Source organism: Schistocerca serialis, chromosome 11 (genome assembly GCF_023864345.2).
Source record: "Schistocerca serialis cubense isolate TAMUIC-IGC-003099 chromosome 11, iqSchSeri2.2, whole genome shotgun sequence".
NCBI classification, from domain to species: Eukaryota; Metazoa; Arthropoda; class Insecta; order Orthoptera; family Acrididae; genus Schistocerca; species Schistocerca serialis.
Window position 1 is genome coordinate 159,131,503 of NC_064648.1, and position 19,647 is coordinate 159,151,149.

Consider the following 19,647-nt stretch of genomic DNA (forward strand, 5'->3'; position numbering starts at 1 on the left):
GCAAATTAGGGACACTGTTGCTCCTGGGGTATCGGCGAGGACCATTCCCAACCGTCTCCATGAAGCTGGGCTACGGTCCCGCACACCGTTAGGCCGTCTTCCGCTCACGCCCCAACATCGTGCAGCCCGCCTCCAGTGGTGTCGCGACAGGCGTGAATGGAGGGACGAATGGAGACGTGTCGTCTTCAGCGATGAGAGTCGCTTCTGCCTTGGTGCCAATGATGGTCGTATGCGTGTTTGGCGCCGTGCAGGTGAGCGCCACAATCAGGACTGCATACAACCGAGGCACACAGGGCCAACACCAGGCATCATGGTGTGGGGAGCGATCTCCTACACTGGCCGTACACCACTGGTGATCGTCGAGGGGACACTGAATAGTGCACGGTACATCCAAACCGTCATCGAACCCATCGTTCTACCATTCCTAGACCGGCAAGGGAACTTGCTGTTCCAACAGGACAATGCACGTCCGCATGTACCCCGTGCCACCCAACGTGCTCTAGAAGGTGTAAGTCAACTACCCTGGCCAGCAAGATATCCGGATCTGTCCCCCATTGAGCATGTTTGGGACTGGATGAAGCGTCGTCTCACGCGGTCTGCACGTCCAGCACGAACGCTGGTCCAACTGAGGCGCCAGGTGGAAATGGCATGGCAAGCCGTTCCACAGGACTACATCCAGCATCTCTACGATCGTCTCCATGGGAGAATAGCAGCCTGTATTGCTGCGAAAGGTGGATATACACTGTACTAGTGCCGACATTGTGCATGCTCTGTTGCCTGTGTCTATGTGCCTGTGGTTCTGTCAGTGTGATCATGTGATGTATCTGGCCCCAGGAATGTGTCAATAAAGTTTCCCCTTCCTGGGACAATGAATTCACGGTGTTCTTATTTCAATTTCCAGGAGTGTATATATACTGATTAGCACTGAATTTATAATGGCAGGCTAGGAAGGGAGTTACTTACTTTTGAAAGCAGGAATTTCTTTTACTCCTTTTATATGGTCAGCTGTGATAAAAGAGCCGGCCGCGGTGGTCTAGTGGTTCTAGGCGCTCAGTCCGGAACCGCGCGACTGCTACGGTCGCAGGTTCGAATCCTGCCTAGGGCATGGATGTGTGTGTTGTCTCTAGGTTAGTTAGGTTTAAGTAGTTCTAAGTTCTAGGGGGCTGATGAGCACAGATGTTAAGTCCCATAGTGCTCAGAGCCATTTGAACAATTTTTTTTGTGATGAAAGATCTTGGACAAACTCTTGTTACCGCCGACGTAACCTTCTCTGACTATTATGCTCATTAATAGACTAAGGTTTTGGACCACCTAAATTTTGAGAACAACACCGATTGAACTTTATTCCCGGGTGCTCTTGTGCACCTACTGTTATTTTATGAGGTGGCAACGGATAAGGCATTAAGAATTTGGAGGCGGTCAGAGAAAACTTCGTGCTGGCCTGAACTGATCTTGTGCCAAGATCTTAACACTGGGGTAGCCTAGCCAGCCGGTGTGGCCGAGCGGTTCTAGGCGCCACAGTCTGGAGCCGCGCAACCGCTACGGTCGCAGGTTCAAATCCTGCCTCGGGCATGGATGTGTGTGATGTCCTTAGGTTAGTTAGGTTTAAGTAGTTCTAAGTTCTAGGGGACGGATGACCTCAGAAGTTAAGTCCCATAGTGCTCAGAGACATCTGAACCATTTTTTGAACTGGGGTAGCCTAATCATAAATGCTATAAACGTGACTCTCTTTTCAGGTATGGTTAGAAATAAGGTAGCGATAAACGGAAGGTGCTTTAGAATTACAAGTTATTTTTATTTTTGATTAATGCTTTTGCATTTAACAATTTGACAAACATTCATGATATTATTTGCAGGGGATCAGATGCCTTTCGAAATTCTATTGCACAATATCTCACCTGAGAATTACAAGCCGTGTTGGCTTCAATTTGCATAGTCCAGTGGGGAAAGGAAAGTTTTCGGGAGCACGTGGTCACTGTTCTATTTTAACGACAGACATTCACATGCACTAAATAGTCAACGCGGGCAGGCAAATATCGACAGCATTTTGCTGAGAAGATATTTTTATATTTCACGGCTGGCATCGAGCGGGATTGTATGGCGTGAAGTGTTTGCAAGAAAACGGACTTGTCTCACAAAACCCGCACTCGGTACAAATTTTGAATAAAACATTCCGATATTTTAAAAATGTTCATCAATAATAAGTAGGCAAGCTGTAACACTTCTTGCTAAGTATAACGAAGATTTAGATTTTAATTTATAGACCACGTGGTCGCACCTGAGGGAGATTACACTCTCAGATTACTCTGTATCCGATTAATTCGACTAAAAATCATAACAGGTCCCTAAATAATCATCACTGAAACATTGATTAAAAGAAAATTGTTGAGTTTAACAAATAAGTGAAATTCAAATACCTCTGTCCCGAATTCGAGACAGCCGTTCTGAGGGAACGTCCGGTCGCTCACCTGTCTTCAAACACTGTACGCTACCAACGGCCGCGCGGAGACCTCCCAGAGCAGGCCGAGGTGGTGGGGGGCGGCCGTGACCAACCCCTGCTAGGAAAACTTTATTTTGCACATATTTGGCCAAGTCCTGTTGTTCCTGCTCTTTGCCTTCCACTGACAGCGTTGAAGTTGGTAGAAGGTTCAGATACCCACCACTTCACTGGTTCGCCTGCTACCACGTTCAAAATAATCATACGTGTGACCACACACTTTGAGGAGGGGTGAAAAAAGGCAGAGAAGGACACAGGACGTGCACATTGGAATGAAAAGAAAATACGTCGACGCATAATTATTCTACAGCCATGCAGCAGTCTGGGTTGAGATTGCTCCGCAGTTAATTAATTACGTAAAAGATGAAGCTATGCCGATAGTATGAAACTACATTGCAGCACTAATTCCAACCACGATACGGCACCTATTGTAACGTTACTCTGCAAACTCAAAAGCAACTGCATAACTGCGGCTTCATCAAAGCCACAAACGTTACATGTAAGGGACAGCCAAATGAAAATGAAGCGTATACACACGTAAAGCCGGCCGCGGTGGCCGTGCGGTTCTGGCGCTGCAGTCTGGAACCGCGGGACTGCTACGGTCGCAGGTTCGAATCCTGCCTCGGGCATGGGTGTGTGTGATGTGCTTAGGTTAGTTAGGTTTAAGTAGTGAAAAGTTCTAGGGGACTTATGACCTAAGATGTTGAGTCCCATAGTGCTCAGAGCCATTTGAACCAACACACGTAAAAAAAGTATTGCATCACCCCCATTCGCGGAACTCTTGAAGATAGACGTTGACTGCGGATATTATATCATAGACATAGTCCCTTTGAGTGTTCAGAGAAAGATGTAAACAACCATGCACGAGCAGCGTCTATTAGACAGAGAGGGTCCGACAGCCGATCAGTTCCAGTCATTCCACAAGGTAGAAAGTACATGGTTCGTGTTGTCCGTCTTTCAGCCATGCCTAGACGGTCAATAACGCGGTTAGATCGCGTCCACATTTTTGCTTTGTGCCAGGAAGGGCTCTGAACAATGGAGCTGTCTAGTCGTCTCGGAGTGAACCAAAGCGGTGTTTCCAGAATGAGATTTTCACTCTGCTCTACCAAGGTCCCGAGTTCGAGTCTCGGTCCGGCACATAGTTTTAATCTGCCAGGAAGTTTCAAAGCGGTGTTGTTGAGACACAGAGGAGATATAGAGAGACAGTAGTTGTGCGCCCTAAAACCACACAAAAAAAGCATCGCCACCACGTTGAATAATGCTTTTCGTGGAGCCACAGTCCGTCGTCTTACGACTGAAACTGTGTGCAATAGGCTGCGTGATGCGCAACTTCACTACCAACGCCCATGGCGAGGTCCATCTTTGCATCCACGACACCATGCAGCGCAGTACAGATGGGCCCAACAACATGCCGAATGGACCACTCAGGATTGGCATCACGTTCTCTTCACCGATGAGTGTCGCGTATGCCTTCAACCACGCAATTGTCAGAGACGTGTTTGGAGGCAACCCCGTCAGGCTGAACGCCTTAGACACACTGTCCAACGAGTGCAGCCAGGTGGAGGTTCCCTGCTGTTTAGGGGTGGCATTACGCGGGGCCGACGTACGCCGCTGGTGGTCATGGAAGGCTCCATAATGGCTGTACGATACGTGAATGCCATCCTCCGACCGACAGTGCAACGATACCGACAACATATTGGCGAGGCATTCGTCTTCATGGACGACAATTCGCGCCCCCATCGTGCACATCTGTTGAATGACTTCCTTCACGGTAACGACATCGCTCGACTAGAGTGGCCAGCATGTTCTCCAGGCATGAAGCCTACCGAACACGCCTGGGATAGATTGAAAAGGGCTGATTATTGACGACGTGACCCACCAACCACTCTGAGGAATCTACGCCGATTCGCCATTGAGGAGTGGGACAATCTGGACCAACAATGCCTTGATGAACTTGTGGATAGTATGCCACGGCGAATACAGACATGCATCAACGCAAGAGGGCGTGCTACTGGGTATTAGAGGTACGGATGTGTACAGCAATCTCTGACCTCTGAAGGTCTTGCTGTATGATGGTACAACATGCAATGTGTGGTATTCATGAGCAATAAAAAGGGCGAAATTGATGTTTATGTTGATTTGTCTTCCAATTTTCTGTACATGATCCGAAACTCTCGGAGCCGAGGTGTAGCAAATTTTTATTATTTCAAAAATAATCGCCATAACTGTTTATACAATTATCCCACTGTGAGTCAAGACGGACAACGCCTTCATGGGATAATGTTTGCCATATCATACAGAACCATGACTGTATCTCTCCCTCCGAAGGAAAACGGCAGACAAGAATGTCTCTCCTGAGGGATCCATAAACATTGAAACCTCGCTTCGGGAGAAGTCAGGAGTGTGTGGAGAACGTGTGAGGGCTTCCCAGCGGAACTCCAGCACCGCAGTCTAAACAACAGGCCCACCAGCTCCTGGAAAGCCAGGGTGAGCTTTTCCTTTGACCGCTCGCAGACTTTCTGCAAGAAGGCGCCACAATTAAAGCACAGCGGCAAGTGGGCGCATTGCAAAAACTAAAGTGCGCAATCGAGTCCAAAATTCCCAGGACGGCATCATTCTATTGCAGGAAAATGTCCGCCCACATGTTGCCGAGATTCTTTCGATTACGGTGCAGAAGCTTCACTAGGAAGGCATTATACATCTTCCATACAGTCCCCATATCGCCCCGTGCGATTTCCATACTTTTGGAGCCCTGCTGGAAAACATTTACGGCCGTCCATTTACTTCGGATGAAGTAGTGCACGCCCGCGAGCTGTCGTGGTTCTGTGGAAAACTGCAAACATTTTCCCAATAAGGCATTTTCCGTCTTGACACACAATGAAATAAATGTATTGACCGCTACACTGGTTACTTTCGAGATAATAAACAGTTTTGTTACTTTCCTTCCACGTGTCTCGTCTTCATTTGACGGCCCCTTACATCTTCCAACACAATCGTCTTTTGAAGAACAAGTAAATATTGTCAACAAATATTCGTGTACAGGGAAGTCGAGTCAGGTGCAACAATGTCTATTACTTTAGAATTCGAGTAAAATTTTTGCATGTGCAGCACAGTGAAAGTGCAGAACAGTCTGCAGCAGAAATATATGGTTCATACGGATGAAATACTGTGCTAATATTCTCTTGCTTTCAGTGAGATAAGTTGAATTTAGACGCAATTTAGACATCATTTCTTCATAAAGACATTGTAGCTTACATCATGGAATAGATGAGATTCGAATCGTTTTCCATCTGTTTCACTGTCAGTCACGTCTCTTGATAATTTACTAATGTCTGCGACAGAAAAATATAATTATTAAAAAGATAAACTGAGCTACACAGCTCATAACATCGTGGATATGGTACCAGTAAATTTTCTACTTCATCTTTACACCCTTTTCAAGACGCTCACGCAATATTTCGACAATTAACATCTGTAGACACCCTGTGAGTTCTACACACGACAAATATAATACGGATTTTACAGCTTATCAAAAATTATCTTCAATGTAGGCTTACAACCAAATTTGCAATTACAGAGAAGACATAAATTTTGAAACGAACAAAATGCCTGCTACATGGAAACAAACCTCTGATCGCTAACATCATAGAAGTAGCCACGTTCATTTCAAGAACAACCCAAAAACGAGACTTATAGATTTGGCAATAACGTTAAATTATTAATTAATTTTTGCTTAGAAGACAGAGATATTGAATTGCTTCCTAGGTTTTGTCAGTTCTATGTCAAACACAAAACAGCAAAAATTTGAAATATGAAAACTGCGTTGTAATATGGGATTCAAAAGCATACTTGATTCTCGAAACTGTTCACGCCAAAATTACTTTTATTATTTGTAAATCCTTATATAGAACATGAAACAGGCGTAATTCATTTGCAGAAAAGCACGAAATTGCAAAACATCTGTTTGACAATTAGAGTGGAAAACACGCCCACTGTCAACACAAGATAAACTTAAAAAAAAAAAAAAAAAATGTTCAAATGGCTCTGAGCACTATGGGACTTAACATCTATGGTCATCAGTCCCCTAGAACTTAGAACTACTTAAACATAACTAACCTAAGGACATCACACAACACCTAGTCATCACGAGGCAGAGAAAATCCCTGACCCCGCCGGGAATCGAACCCGGGAACAAAACTTCATAGTCTGATAAATAAGTACGAATAGTTACCATAAGCGTTATATTCAACCTGTATCTTCCACACTTTCTAGTTTATGTTATGGTATTAATCTGTGTCAGGAGCTTGTAAACAAAAACCAGAATAACAACGGCAGCCTGAACTTGGAGGTCTTACAAGATCTTTGACGCATCAATGCAGATTACACACTTGGTTGTCATCTATGCACCAAAGAAGAATGTGTGTGCAAGGGTCGGTCTATAACTTTTGTTATCCCTAATATATGTGAATATTCCAACCAGCTGTGAGAGTGTATCAGAATCTACAGTTCAACAATCTGGTGGGAAATGACATCATGGCCTAGGCTAATTATTTAAATGCGAATGTCAACTTAAAGATACTACCAGAACCTATTTTTATAAGCTTGCATAAGATGAAGAAGAAGAAGAAGACTATCGCCAAAACTTTTGTCATCAAAAAGCCATGTACATGGTGTTTCAAAAAGAACTTTACAACTTTGAAAATTCATATAAATTAATTCATAGTACCTGCAGAGGTGATTGTAGTGTCAATTTGTAGGGAAATACATCAAGTTTTGTCTCGCGTGGTTCGCTAATGCAGAATCTCACCGTAAGGAGCGCTAGCGGTAGTTGCGTTAAAGATGGCTGCCTTCACTGGACCTGAGCGAGCTAGCTATGTGTCTTGGTTTGAAGAATCGAAGTCGGCGACAACAGTTCAGCGTAATTTCCGTACCAAGTACGCTAAAGATCCTCCTAGTAGTCCTACAATTTATAAGTGGCATAAATGTTTTGTAGAAACAGGATGCTCGGTAAGATACGGAAAATCATCAGGTCGTCCAGGCACATCTGACGACGTCGTTGAGCGAGTGAGACAATGTTTCGTCAACAGCCCTACGAAATCGACCCAGCGTGCATCTCGCGAACTTCAAATCCCACGTATGACTGTTTGGCGTGTGTTGAGGAACCGTTTGCATTTGAAACCGTACAGTTTGACGATCGTACAAGCAATAAAATACGCCGTTAAGATTGCTCGCAAGAACTTCTGTGCAGATATGTTAAATCGATTACGTGAGGATGAACATTTCTTGAACAAAATCATCTTTTCTGACGAGTCGACTTTTCACATACGTATCACAGTCAACACACATAACTGTAGGATTTGGGGCAGTGAAAATTCAGAGGAAACACTGCGACATGTTCTTGATAGCTCTAAACTGAACATTGTTTGTGCACTGAGCGAGAACAAAATGTACGGCCCCTTTTTTTCCGTGAGAGAAGCATCAGCGACGTAGTGTGCCTGGATAAGTTACAACAATTGTTGATACCAAAGATAGATGAGAATGACTGAGAATGAAATGTTTACTTCATGCAAGATGGTGCTCCACCCCACTACCTGGCTGACGTCCGGGATTTTCTCAGTGAACGCTCTCCAGGACAATGGGTTGGTCTTGATGCGCCAATTGTATGGCACCCACGTTCCCCAGACTTGATACTACTCGATTTTTTATTTTTTTAAATTTTTTTTATTTATTTATTTATTTATTTTTTTTTTTTTTTTTTTGGTGAGGATTCATCAGGGATACCGTGTTTGTACCTCCTGTACTGGATTCTCTACCTGAACTTAGAGCAAGAATTTACGCCGGCACTGAGCAAGTTTCACCTCCAATGCTACAGCGAGTTTGGGAAGAAATTGACTTCCGGTGGGATGTCGCAGGATAACCAACGGAAGCCACCTACAACATCTTTAGTTTAAGGTAAGGAAACTTGATGTGTTTCCCTACAAAAGAACACTAATCCCAGCGCTATACCTTCTTTCAATGAATTTATATCAATTTTTAAAGTTCTTTTTGAAACACCATGTACGATTCATTCAGCTACATTGTCTTCGCTTTGTCCAAATTCAGGCAGTTTAGGGTAGAAAATGAAAACTAGAATTTGGCCATACCCAGAAGGTATTAGAACAGGTGGATGACGTTAGAAGCTTTTTAGAGCAGTGAATGTCGCAACTGTATGTGTTAGGTACTGTACATTTTTTCCTCGATTTTCGAGCCAATCCACTTCGAACATAACTCTCGAGCTTTCGACAGCTGTCTCCGCCATCTCCATCAGGAGTAAAAAGCCACTGACTACCTGGGCTGCCACGGTGTTCCACCTACGTTGACGCAGTGGTAGTGTTTGGAGCCTCACTGAGAGGGACACTTTGACGTGTGTGCAGGAAAGGGAGTCGCGCAATTCGTAGTTCTGCTTCGCTGCTGGGTCGAGTCACGTCAGCTGGCGTGATGAGCCGGCGACGCACACTGCCGGGGAAGAAGGCGTTGTTGGTAGCATCACTAAGAGGATGCAAATCAGGTTTGGTTTAAATGCACCCTGAAGCGCTAGTGAGCGTGAAGTTGGAAGTGGCGAGTGAAGAATGCCTGTAGGGTGACAAAGACGCCATTATCAACACCTCACTGAGTTGGAACGAGGTCGTGTAACAGGTCTACGAGAAGCTGGATGCATCCTGCCACATCTCAGAAACACGTGGCAGGAATATAGGCATTTTGTATGACTACTGCCAGCAGTGGTCAAGAAATTGTAGAGTCGCAAGAAGACCGGGCTGTGCATGGCCACGTGGCACTACCGAGAGGGAAGGCCATCGTGTTCGGTGTACGACTCTCGTGCATCGCACTGCATCTACAGCAGCAATTTGAGGAGCAGTTGGCACCACTGTGACACAGCGAACTGTTACAAATTGGTTACTTCTACATCTACATCCATACTCCGCAAGCCACTTGACGGTGTGTGGGGGAGGGTACCTTGAGTACCTCTATCGGTTCTCCCTTCTATTCCAGTCTCGTATGGTTCGTGGAAAGAAGGATTGTCGGTATGCCTCTGTGTGGGCTCTAATCTCTCTGATTTTATCCTCGTGGTCTCTTCGCGAGATATACGTAGGAAGGAGCAATATACTGCTTGCTTGACTCCTCGGTGAAGGTATGTTCACGAAGCTTCAACAAAAGCCCGTACCGAGCTACTGAGCGTCTCTCCTGCAGGGTATTCCACTGGAGTTTATCTATCATCTCCGGCCGGCCGCGGTGGTCTCGCGGTTCTAGGCGCGCAGTCCGGAATCGCGCGACTGCTACGGTCGCAGGTTCGAATCCTGCCTCGGGCATGGATGTGTGTGATGTCCTTAGGTTAGTTAGGTTTAAGTAGTTCTAAGTTCTAGGGGACTGATGACCACAGCTGTTAAGTCCCATAGTGCTCAGAGCCATTTGAACCATTTTTTTATCATCTCCGTAACGCTTTCGCGATTACTGAATGATCCTGTAACGAAGCGCACTGCTCTCCGTTGGATCTTCTCTATCTCTTCTATCAACCCTATCTGCTACGGATCCCACACTGCTGAGCAGTATTCGAGCAGTGCGCCAACAAGCGTACTGTAACCTACTTCCTTTGTTTTCGGATTGCAAGGATATCGCTGAGCCATAGGCTCTGTAGTATGCGTTCCACCGACCCCAAACCACCGCCATTCGCGACTTGATTGGTATCATACGAGAGCTCATATTGGAGGGCAGGGTGGTGTGTTGTCTGATAAAAGCTGGTTCTGCCTCTATGCCAGTGACGGTCGTTTGTTGTTTAGGAGGCCAGTTGAGGGCTTGCAACCAACCTATCTGCATGCTAGACGCATTGGATCTACACGCGATTATCCCACGCACCCTGACAGCAAATTTGTGCATGAGTATGGTGATTCGGTCTGCTGTGCTGCCATTCGTGAACAGCAGTCCAGGGGTGTTTTCCAACAGGATAACGCTCTCCGCCATACCGCTGTTGTAACCCAGCATGCTGGATCACCAGATCTGTCTCCAGTAGAGCACATATGGGACACCATGTGACGACAACTCCAGCAGCATCCACAAACAGCATTAACCGTCCCTGCATTGACCGACCAAGCGCAACAGGCATGGAAATCCATCCCACAGACTGACTTCCGGCACCAGCTCAACACAATGGATGCACGTTTGCATCCTTGCATGCACCATTCTGGCGGTTGCACTGGTTATTAATGAACCGGCATTTCACATTTGCAGTGGCTTATCTCGTGCTTACATTAACCTGTGACCTGGCGATGATAATCACTTATACATTACCTAGACAAATGTAGTCCTGAAATTTCATTACTCTGCAGTAATTATATTTCGATGCTGCGATTTTTTTCTGTCAATGTGTTTGAAACTGACGCCCCACATGTGTGCAGGCGAAAAACGGCGCCTGTCTCAGTGGATTTTTAGTCGTGATGATGGAGACAGCTGTCGAAGCTCAAGTGGTTTATTCGAAGTGATACGATTCGAAAATCGAGACGATTTTATTCAGGTGGGCCACTGCAAATGGTGCTGTGGATACGCATTAGGCCGCTGTCGTAGGGAGCCAGCGAGTTCCCCCCGGGGGGTGTGAGTGTGACTAAAGAACTGGGCGTTGTGCAGGGTGATGGCCAACTACGTGATGTGGCGGGCAGCCAGTGAGTCGGTGTCGTACATGACGGAGAAGCTGCGCAACCGCCAGCTCGAGTACAGCTCCGCCCTGTCCGGCAAGACGGCGCGGGAGCCCCGATGGAAGGAGTGCCTCGGCATCGTCGCCGCTGGGTGAGTGCCGCACTGCCACGCAGTGGCTAGTTCTGTGGCGTATAATAGATCCCCCATCAGTAGATACCCAAACTCACAACTCCCGTCTGTCTACCTTTCTTACCCGATATTTTTCCATCTAAAATTGCAGTTCCATAGCTTCATTTGTTGTTGATGATGTACTTGTGGTCTTCAGTCCAAAGATTGCTTTGATGCATATCTCCACACTTGGCTATCCTGTGCATCCCTCTTCATGTCTGCATAGCTTTTACTGTGTTCGAACCTCGATTTCCCACTACAGTCTTTATTAGCTCCAGCCCTACCCCCACATTTTCCTTCACTATCAGGTTCACGACCACACGATGGCTTGGGGTGTGCCCTATCAACTGATCCCTTCTTTTAGTCAGGCTATCCCACTAACTTCCTTTTTCCTGAGTTTTACATTTCAAATGCTTCTGTACACTTGTCATCTGAACCTACTTGTCGTCCACATTTCTCTTGTGTGCAAGGCTGCTCTCTGCCAAATACTTTCCAAAAATATTTCCTAAAACTTAAACGTACATTAGAAGTTAATAAATGCCTCTCTTCAGAAATTCCTACCGTATTCTGCATCTTACACTTTCTCTACTCCGCCCACCATCAGCGATTTTCCTTCCTAAGCGGCAAAACCCGTCTGCTGCTTTTAGTGCCTCATTTCCTATCTAATTCCCTGAGCATTTCCTGACTTAGTTGGAGTACATTCCATTATCCTTGTTTCACTTTTGTCGATATTCATCTTTTAACATCTGTCCATTCTGTTCCATTACTCTTACAAGTACTTCGCCAGTTCTTACAGAAACAATGCATCATCAGCAACTGGCCGGGGTGGCCGAGCGGTTCTAGGCGCTACAGTCCGGAACCGCGCGACCGCTACGGTCGCAGGTTCGAATCCTGCCTCGGGCATGGATGTGTGATGTCCTTAGGTTAGTTAGGTTTAAGTAGTTCTAAGTTCTAGGGGACTGATGACCTAAGATGTTCAGTCCCATAGTCCTCAGAGCCGTTTGAACCATTTTATTAGTCAGGCTATCCCACTAACTTCCTTTTTCCCGAGTTTTACATTTCAAATGCTTCTGTACACTTGTCATCTGAACTGACCATTGTCCACATATTTCTTGTGTGAAAGGCAGCCAGGCTGGCCAAATACTTTCCAAAAATATTTCCTAAAACTTAAACGTACATTACAAGTTAATAAATGCCTCTTTTCAGAAATTCCTACTGCCAGTCTGCATCTTACACTCTCTCTACTCCACCCACCATCAGCGATTTTCCTTCCTAAAAGGCAAAACCCGTCTGCCGCTTTTAGTGCCACATTTCCTATCTAATTCCCTGAGCATTACCTGACTTAGTTGGACTACATTCCATTATCCTTGTTTCCCTTTTGCTGAAACTGATCTTATAACATCAGTCCATTCTGTTCTATTACTCTTACAAGTACTTCACCATTTCTGACAGAAACAATGCATCATCAGCAGCCGGCCGGGGTGGCCGAGCGGTTCTAGGCGCTACAGTCCGGAACCGCGCGACCGCTACGGTCGCAGGTTCGAATCCTGCCTCGGGCATGGGTGTGATGTCCTTAGGTTATTTAGGTTTAAGTAGTTCTAAGTTCTAGGGGACTGATGACCTCACAAGTGAAGTCCCATAGTGCTCAGAGCCAGCTGAAGCCATCATCATCAGCAATCCTTATTTCTTTTCTCTCAGCTATAATTTCCAAATTTTATCCTTGCTTTCTGGACGGAATCACAGTATCATTGGCAAAACTTAAAGTTTTCATTTTCTCTTCCTGAACCTTAATTCCCTTTCCAAATTTAGTACGGTTGTCTCTACTGCTCGTTCAGTGAACAGATTGAATCACATCTCACTCCCTTCTGAAATACTGTTTCCCTTTCATGTCCTTCAACTCTTACAATTGCAGTCTGGTTTGTATAAAGAACTGTGTGGATTTCTGAACAACACTGTTCTGCTCAAACAATTGTATTAAAATCCGCGTGGCTTCCTCAAATTGCTCCCTCCTAGTGCCTATGTGACGTTTAGACTGGCTAGTGTGAGAGTGGCTTACCTCCTGTTGCAGCGTGGATCTCTCCGTGGGCTCCATATACGTGCGCAAGTACTTCGACGAGGAAGCGAAGAAGGCGGCACTCGAGATGGTGGACGACATCCGCCAGGAGTTCCTCCGCATCCTGCAGGAGGTGGACTGGATGGACGAGGCCACCAGGTACGTCTCGCCCTGGGTGTCTGCAAAAAATCCCCAGATAGCTTTAGCACTGTAGGGTCCCACTGTAAAATAACGACATCGACGAAAATGGAAAGTGTTACACCACGAAGAACCAATCCCATATTTAACGAACTTTGCAAAGACCTTCATCATACAGGGTGCACATTAATAAAACCGACCGGATTGCTGCCTGGAGATGGAGGAAGAAAGGTCCTACTAACAAGTGTGCCGAAATGCACCGTTGCCACGGTAGAGGGCACTGACAAATGACAGCTCCCCTGACCACGTGCCGTGTGTTGCAGGCTGTGTACTGTCAGCATCGGAATGGTCCGGTATTCGTGTCGTGAACAAGCCGAGGTGGTGTCTGTGTATGGAAACCGTCGAGAGGCAGCACGGCTGTACCAAAACGAGTACCCTTACAGACACGAACCACATCACACAACATTTCGAGCCCCTTTTTGGGCGTCTGTGTGATGGTGGCTCCTTTCAGACAGACGAACGTGGGCAGCGGACTGTGCGTACACCGAATTTAGAACAGGGTATTGAGACAAAGCGTAGTACAAGCTCCAGGCAATTGGCCCACAACATGGTGGAAGCCAAAGTACGATTATGTGTATCTTGAGTGACAACTGCTACTATCCCTATCACTTGCAGTGAGCAGAAGGATTATCAGCATCGGATTTCTCTCTACGGGAAGGATTTTGTCGATGGTTCGCCGGCCGGAGTGGCCGTGCGGTTATAGGCGCTACAGTCTGCAGCCGAGCGTCCACTACGGTCGCAGGTTCGAATCCTGCCTCGGGCATGGATGTGTGTGATGTCCTTAGGTTAGTTAGGTTTAATTAGTTCTAAGTTCTAGGCGACTGATGACCTCGGAAGTTAAGTCACATAGTGCTCAGAGCCATTTGAACCATTTTTTTTTTTTTTTTTTGTCGATGGTTCTTGCGACAGACTGCCACAATTGTGGGATTTCTGTCATCAGCCCTTTTTACCAACGAAGCAATCTTTACCAGAAGTGGCATAATTTATCTGCATTCGGTCCCTCCCGCCAGAGGTTCGAGTCCTCCCTCGGGCGTGGTTGTGTTGTTCTTAGCATAAGTTAGTCTAACTTTATAATATTTGTGGCCTCTCTGTACAGCCATTCGTGGTGTCCACTTGTGGCTGACTGAATATGGTTGTCTGCCGGCTGCAGAAACAGCTGATCTATCAGTCTCTCCTCTTCTAAAAGTACTCTTGTGCTCTTCGAGTCATTTTTTGACAGTTCTTTTTTGTAGTACCCACGTACACCTCCACACAGCTACAGAGAATTCTATAAATACTAGCTTTTTGCAGCGTTTGGAAAATATCTTTTGCCGATTTCATATACTCTTGTATCTTCCGTGTGGGTGAGTAGATTATCGTGATGTTCCGCTTTGTCAAGGTTTTTCCTATGCGGTCATTCACGCCATTAATAAAAAGTAGGAAAACTTTCGATTTTACCGGCGCGTGGGCATCGTTATGAGTTCTACGCGGTGCTCGTAACGCTGTTCTCGGCTCAGCGAACGAATAACCATTCTTAAGCAATGCAGTGGTGAGATGTTTCAATTCTGCACCAGGCAGCTCTGCTCTATCTGCCAACATTTTTATGATGTCTCGCTTTTGTTGTGGGTTGTGTTTCGGCACCGGTATCGCTAACGGTCTGTGTGCGTGGGTTTTCGTGTAATCCGTGTGCGTCAAGCTACCATCTTCTTTCCTGAAAAGTGAAACATAGGAAAATTCCGCCTGATGTTGCAGAGCTGTTTAAATGGTTCAAATGGCTCTGAGCACTATGGGACTTAACTGCTGAGGTCATCAGTCCCCTAGAACTTAGAACTACTTAAACCTAACTAACCTAAAGACGTCACACACATCCATGCCCGAGGCAGGATTCGAACCTGGGAGCGTAGTGATCGCGCGGTTCCAGACTGTAGCGCCTAGAACCGCTCGGCCACCCCGGCCGGCAGCTGTTTAAATATTGCCTCACAACCACTTGTTTCCAACGGAACGACGAGTTCTGTGAACGGATGGATGGTGTCGCTATGGGGAGCCCCGTAAGCTCAGTTATAGCAAACGTCTTTATGGAAAAATTCGAGAAGCTGGCATTGGAGACTGCAAACGAGAAACTGAATATTTGGTTGCGGTAGGTGGATGATGCGTTTGTTTTGTGACGGCATCGCAGGGACAGACTGGATCGTTTTGATATACGTCTCAACGGCACCAATTCAAAAATGCAATTCAAGGAGGAGACAGGCGGAAGATTAAATTTTCTCGGTGTGCTAGTTTTCAAGAAAGAAGACGGTATCTCGGGCCACACGGTTTACCGAAACCTCACGCACACAAACCATTACCTACACCGTGATTCGAACCACCATTCATAACAAAAGCGAGGCATCGTAAAAGCGTTGGCGGATAGCGCAAGGAGAGTCTGCTAACGAGAGCTGCCTGGCGCGGAGTTAAAAGATCTCACCAACAGATTGCTCAAGAATGGTTATTCCTTCGCCGAGGTGAGAAGACCGGTAAGACCACCGCGTGAAAATCATAGTGATGATCAAGGGTCGGTGAAATCGAAAGTTTTTCCTGCCAGTAATGGACGTGACTGAGCGCGTAGGAAAAGTCTTGAAAAAGCGGAGCATCGCGGTAATCTACAAACTCGCCCTGAAAACAGATCACCTGGAAATAGCTGGAATTTATAGGATTCCGTGAAGTTGTGGGGAGGTGTAAGTGGTTGTGTGATGTGTTCGAAAATGGTTCTGAGCACTATGGAAGATCTGAGGTCATCAGTCCCCTACACTTAGAACTACTTAAACGTAAGGACATCACACACATCCATGCCCGAGGCAGGATTCGAACCTGCGACCGTAATGGCAGCGCGTTTCCAGACTGAAGCGCCTAGAACCGCTCGGCTACACGGCCCGCCTGTGTGACGTGTGTGAAACCTTAACTGCTAAGGTCATCAGTCCCTACGCTTACACACTACGTAACCTAAATTATCCTAAGGACAAACACACACACCCATGCCCGAGGGAGGACTCGAACCTCCGGTGGGACCAGCCGCACAGTCCATGACTGCAGCACCTCAGCCAGCCGGGGTCGCCGAGCGGTTCTAGGCGCTACAGTCTGGAACCGCGCGACCGCTACGGTCACAGGTTCGAATCCTGCCTCTGGCATGGATGTGTGTGATGTCCTTAGGTTAGTTAGGTTTAAGTAGTTCTGAGTTCTAGGGGACTGATGACCTTAGAAGTTGTCCCATAGAGCTCAGAGCCATTTGAACCAGCCATTTTGCAGCGCCTTAAACCGCTCGGCTAATCCCGCGCGGCTTAAGTGGGTACTATAAGGGGTGTTCAAATAGAAACGAGGCAGAAGCATAATCATGGAGACCAGTACCTATATGTTAGTAGTATTGACCCTGGCTGTTGAGACACTTGTCCCACTGTGACACAAGGCGGTGAATGGCTGTCTCACAAAATTCCCGGGGCTGCGATGTTAACCAGTTCCGCACGTACAGCTGGACGTCATCGTCGGAGGTGAATTGTTTGTCCCTCAGAGCCTTTTTAAGGGGACTAAAAATGGCGTGATCGCGGGGAGAGCTCCGAACAGTATGGAGGGTGGACGAGAATTTCCGATTTGAATTTCTGCAGGAGTGCCGCGACTGTGTCGAGCGTATGAGGCTTTGCATTGTCGTGGAGCAGAATGGCCCCACGGGTGAGATTGCCCGGTCGTCTCGATTTGATCGCTTTGTGAAGGGTGGTCAAGGCTTGCGAGTAACGCCGGTCGTTCACTGTTGTCCCGTGCTGCAGGGAGTGAATCAGAAGGGGGACATTTTTGGTCCCCTTAAAAAGGCTACCCGAGCAGTCTAAGACGCTGCAGTCACGGTCTGTGTGGCTGGTCCCGGCGGAGGTTCGAGTCCTCCCTCGGGCATGGGTGTGTGTGTTTGTCCTTAGGATAATTTAGGTTAAGTAATGTGTAACCTTAGGAACTGATGACCTTAGCAGTTAAGTCCCATAAGATTTCACACACATTTTTTTTAAAAAGGCTCTGAGGGGCAAACGATTCATCTCGGACGACGACGTCCAGCGGTACGTGTGGAACTGGTTAACATCGCAGTCCCGGGAATTTTATGAGGCAGCCGTTCACCGCCTTGTGTCACAGTAGGACAAGTGTCTCAACAGCCAGGGTCAATACTACTAACATACATGTAGTGTCGGCTCGTTTCTTTTTGAACGCCCCTTATACAAAAATAATGGTCAAAACAGGCCTAGAAGAGCACGAGGGCAATTGCAGAAGAAGGGGCACTGTTAGATCAGATGCTGAGGAACAAGCTTTGCAGACAGACCATCACATTCATTTTGATAGGACTCAAGTAGAACCAGCACAAGGCTGTTCAGAGAGGCCATAGAGATTGCAAAACACCCCTCGAACTTCAGTACGAAGGAGGAGGGAATGAAATTGAATGAAATCTGGATTCTGGTGCCGAAGAAGACGTGTACCAGTGTTCCACTGTGGAGTGATAGCAGCAGCGGACGACGGCAGTGGACACGGCCAATGGCGCTCGCCAGTACAAAACACGTGACGTCACGCCACCGGACGGAAGCTCGCGGAAGCGGAATTTTGCTGTAGTTAGCAGCGAGACAGGGCGTGAATCGGACACTCAAAGAAGCTTGGAAATGCCCTCCGCAGATGGCAACGTAACGTTTTGTTTCGAAGGAGAAATCCATTCGACCATGGCATAATAGGCCCGCCTGGTTGGCCGTACGGTCTAACGCACGGCTCTCCGGGCGGGAAGGAGCGCCTGGTCCCCGGCACGAATCCGGATTTGTGTCGAGGTCCGGTGAGCCGGCCAGTCTGCGAATGGTTTTTAGGCGGTTTTCTATCTGCCTCGGCGAATGCGGGTTGGTTCCCCTTATTCCACCCCAGTTACACTATGTTAGCAATTGCTGCGCAAACAAGTTCTCCACGTACGCGTAGAGCACCATTACTCTACCATGTGGACTGTGGTAGTCGTCGTGGGCGGTGGTGTGGTTAGTGTTTAACGTCCCGTCGACAACGAGGTCATTGGAGCGCAAGCTCGGGTTAGGAAAGGGTCGGGAAGGAAATCGGCCGTGCCCTTTCAAAGGAACCATCCCAGCATTTGCCTGAAACGATTTAGGGAAATCACGGAAAACCTAAATGAGGAAGGCCGGACTCGGGATTGAACCGTCGTCCTCCAGAATGCGAGTGCAGTGTGCTACCCACTGCGCCACCTCGCTCGGTGTCGTCGTGGGGTTGTGGACCACTGCGGCTGCGGCGGGGACGGAGCCTCTCCGTCGTTTCTAGGTCCCCGGTTAACATACAATACAATGCAATGGCATAATAGCTCGGTATATTTCATTAATTGTGACGTTTCCGGCAGTGAATGTTTACATTTTACAACAAGTCTATGTATGTGCTTGAAGATATGTAGATATAAGTCCATTCTCTCACTTTCTTTGTGAGATGCTATAGTTGTTCATTTCTGTTGTCATTTACATGTACAAACACCTTACTGATCCGGACAGTAAGTGACTTGATGTGTTGTGATGTGATGTGCAGGAAGAAGGCACTCGAGAAAGCCAAGTCCATGGTCGCCCACATCGCGTACCCTGACGAGTTGCTGGACGACGCCAAGCTCGACAAGTTCTACGAAAAGGTAAACCGTGCCAAATGCATCTGTGGACATGTACATTGCCTCTCAGTGGAACACCTGTCAAACTGACACATCATTGTGCTCTGTCTTCTGTAACCTTTCCGCCCATCTGCACAACCCAAGATGTTCTAAACACGAAGGTAAAGTGTCGAACAACTGGAATTCAATTTCACCTTTCATGGTTATACGAGGTGCATTCAAGTTCTAAGTCCTCCGATTTTTTTTCTCCGGACTGGAAAGAGATAGAAACACGCGCATTGTTTTAAAATGAGGCCGCGTTCATTGTCAATACGTCCCAGAGATGGCAGCACCGTACGGCAGATGGAATTTTTACCGCCAGCGGCGAGAATGAGAACTGTTTTAAATACTTAAAATGGCGACGTTTTCCTTACTTGAACAGCGTGCAATCATTCATTTTCTGAATTTGCG

The 19,647-nt window shown here is 46.9% G+C and overlaps 1 protein-coding gene across 2 annotated transcripts in view; it reads left to right on the forward strand.

Moving 5' to 3' along the window:
- The window catches only part of LOC126426795 (neprilysin-2-like), a 238,528-nt gene that overhangs the window by 180,188 nt on the left and 38,693 nt on the right, over positions 1-19,647 (forward strand). For both annotated transcript variants that reach the window (XM_050088794.1, XM_050088795.1), the window contains exons 8-10: positions 11,153-11,311; positions 13,398-13,541; positions 19,125-19,221. In XM_050088794.1, coding sequence (XP_049944751.1) covers positions 11,153-11,311; positions 13,398-13,541; positions 19,125-19,221 — 400 coding nt within the window. The remainder of the gene's footprint in view (positions 1-11,152; positions 11,312-13,397; positions 13,542-19,124; positions 19,222-19,647) is intronic.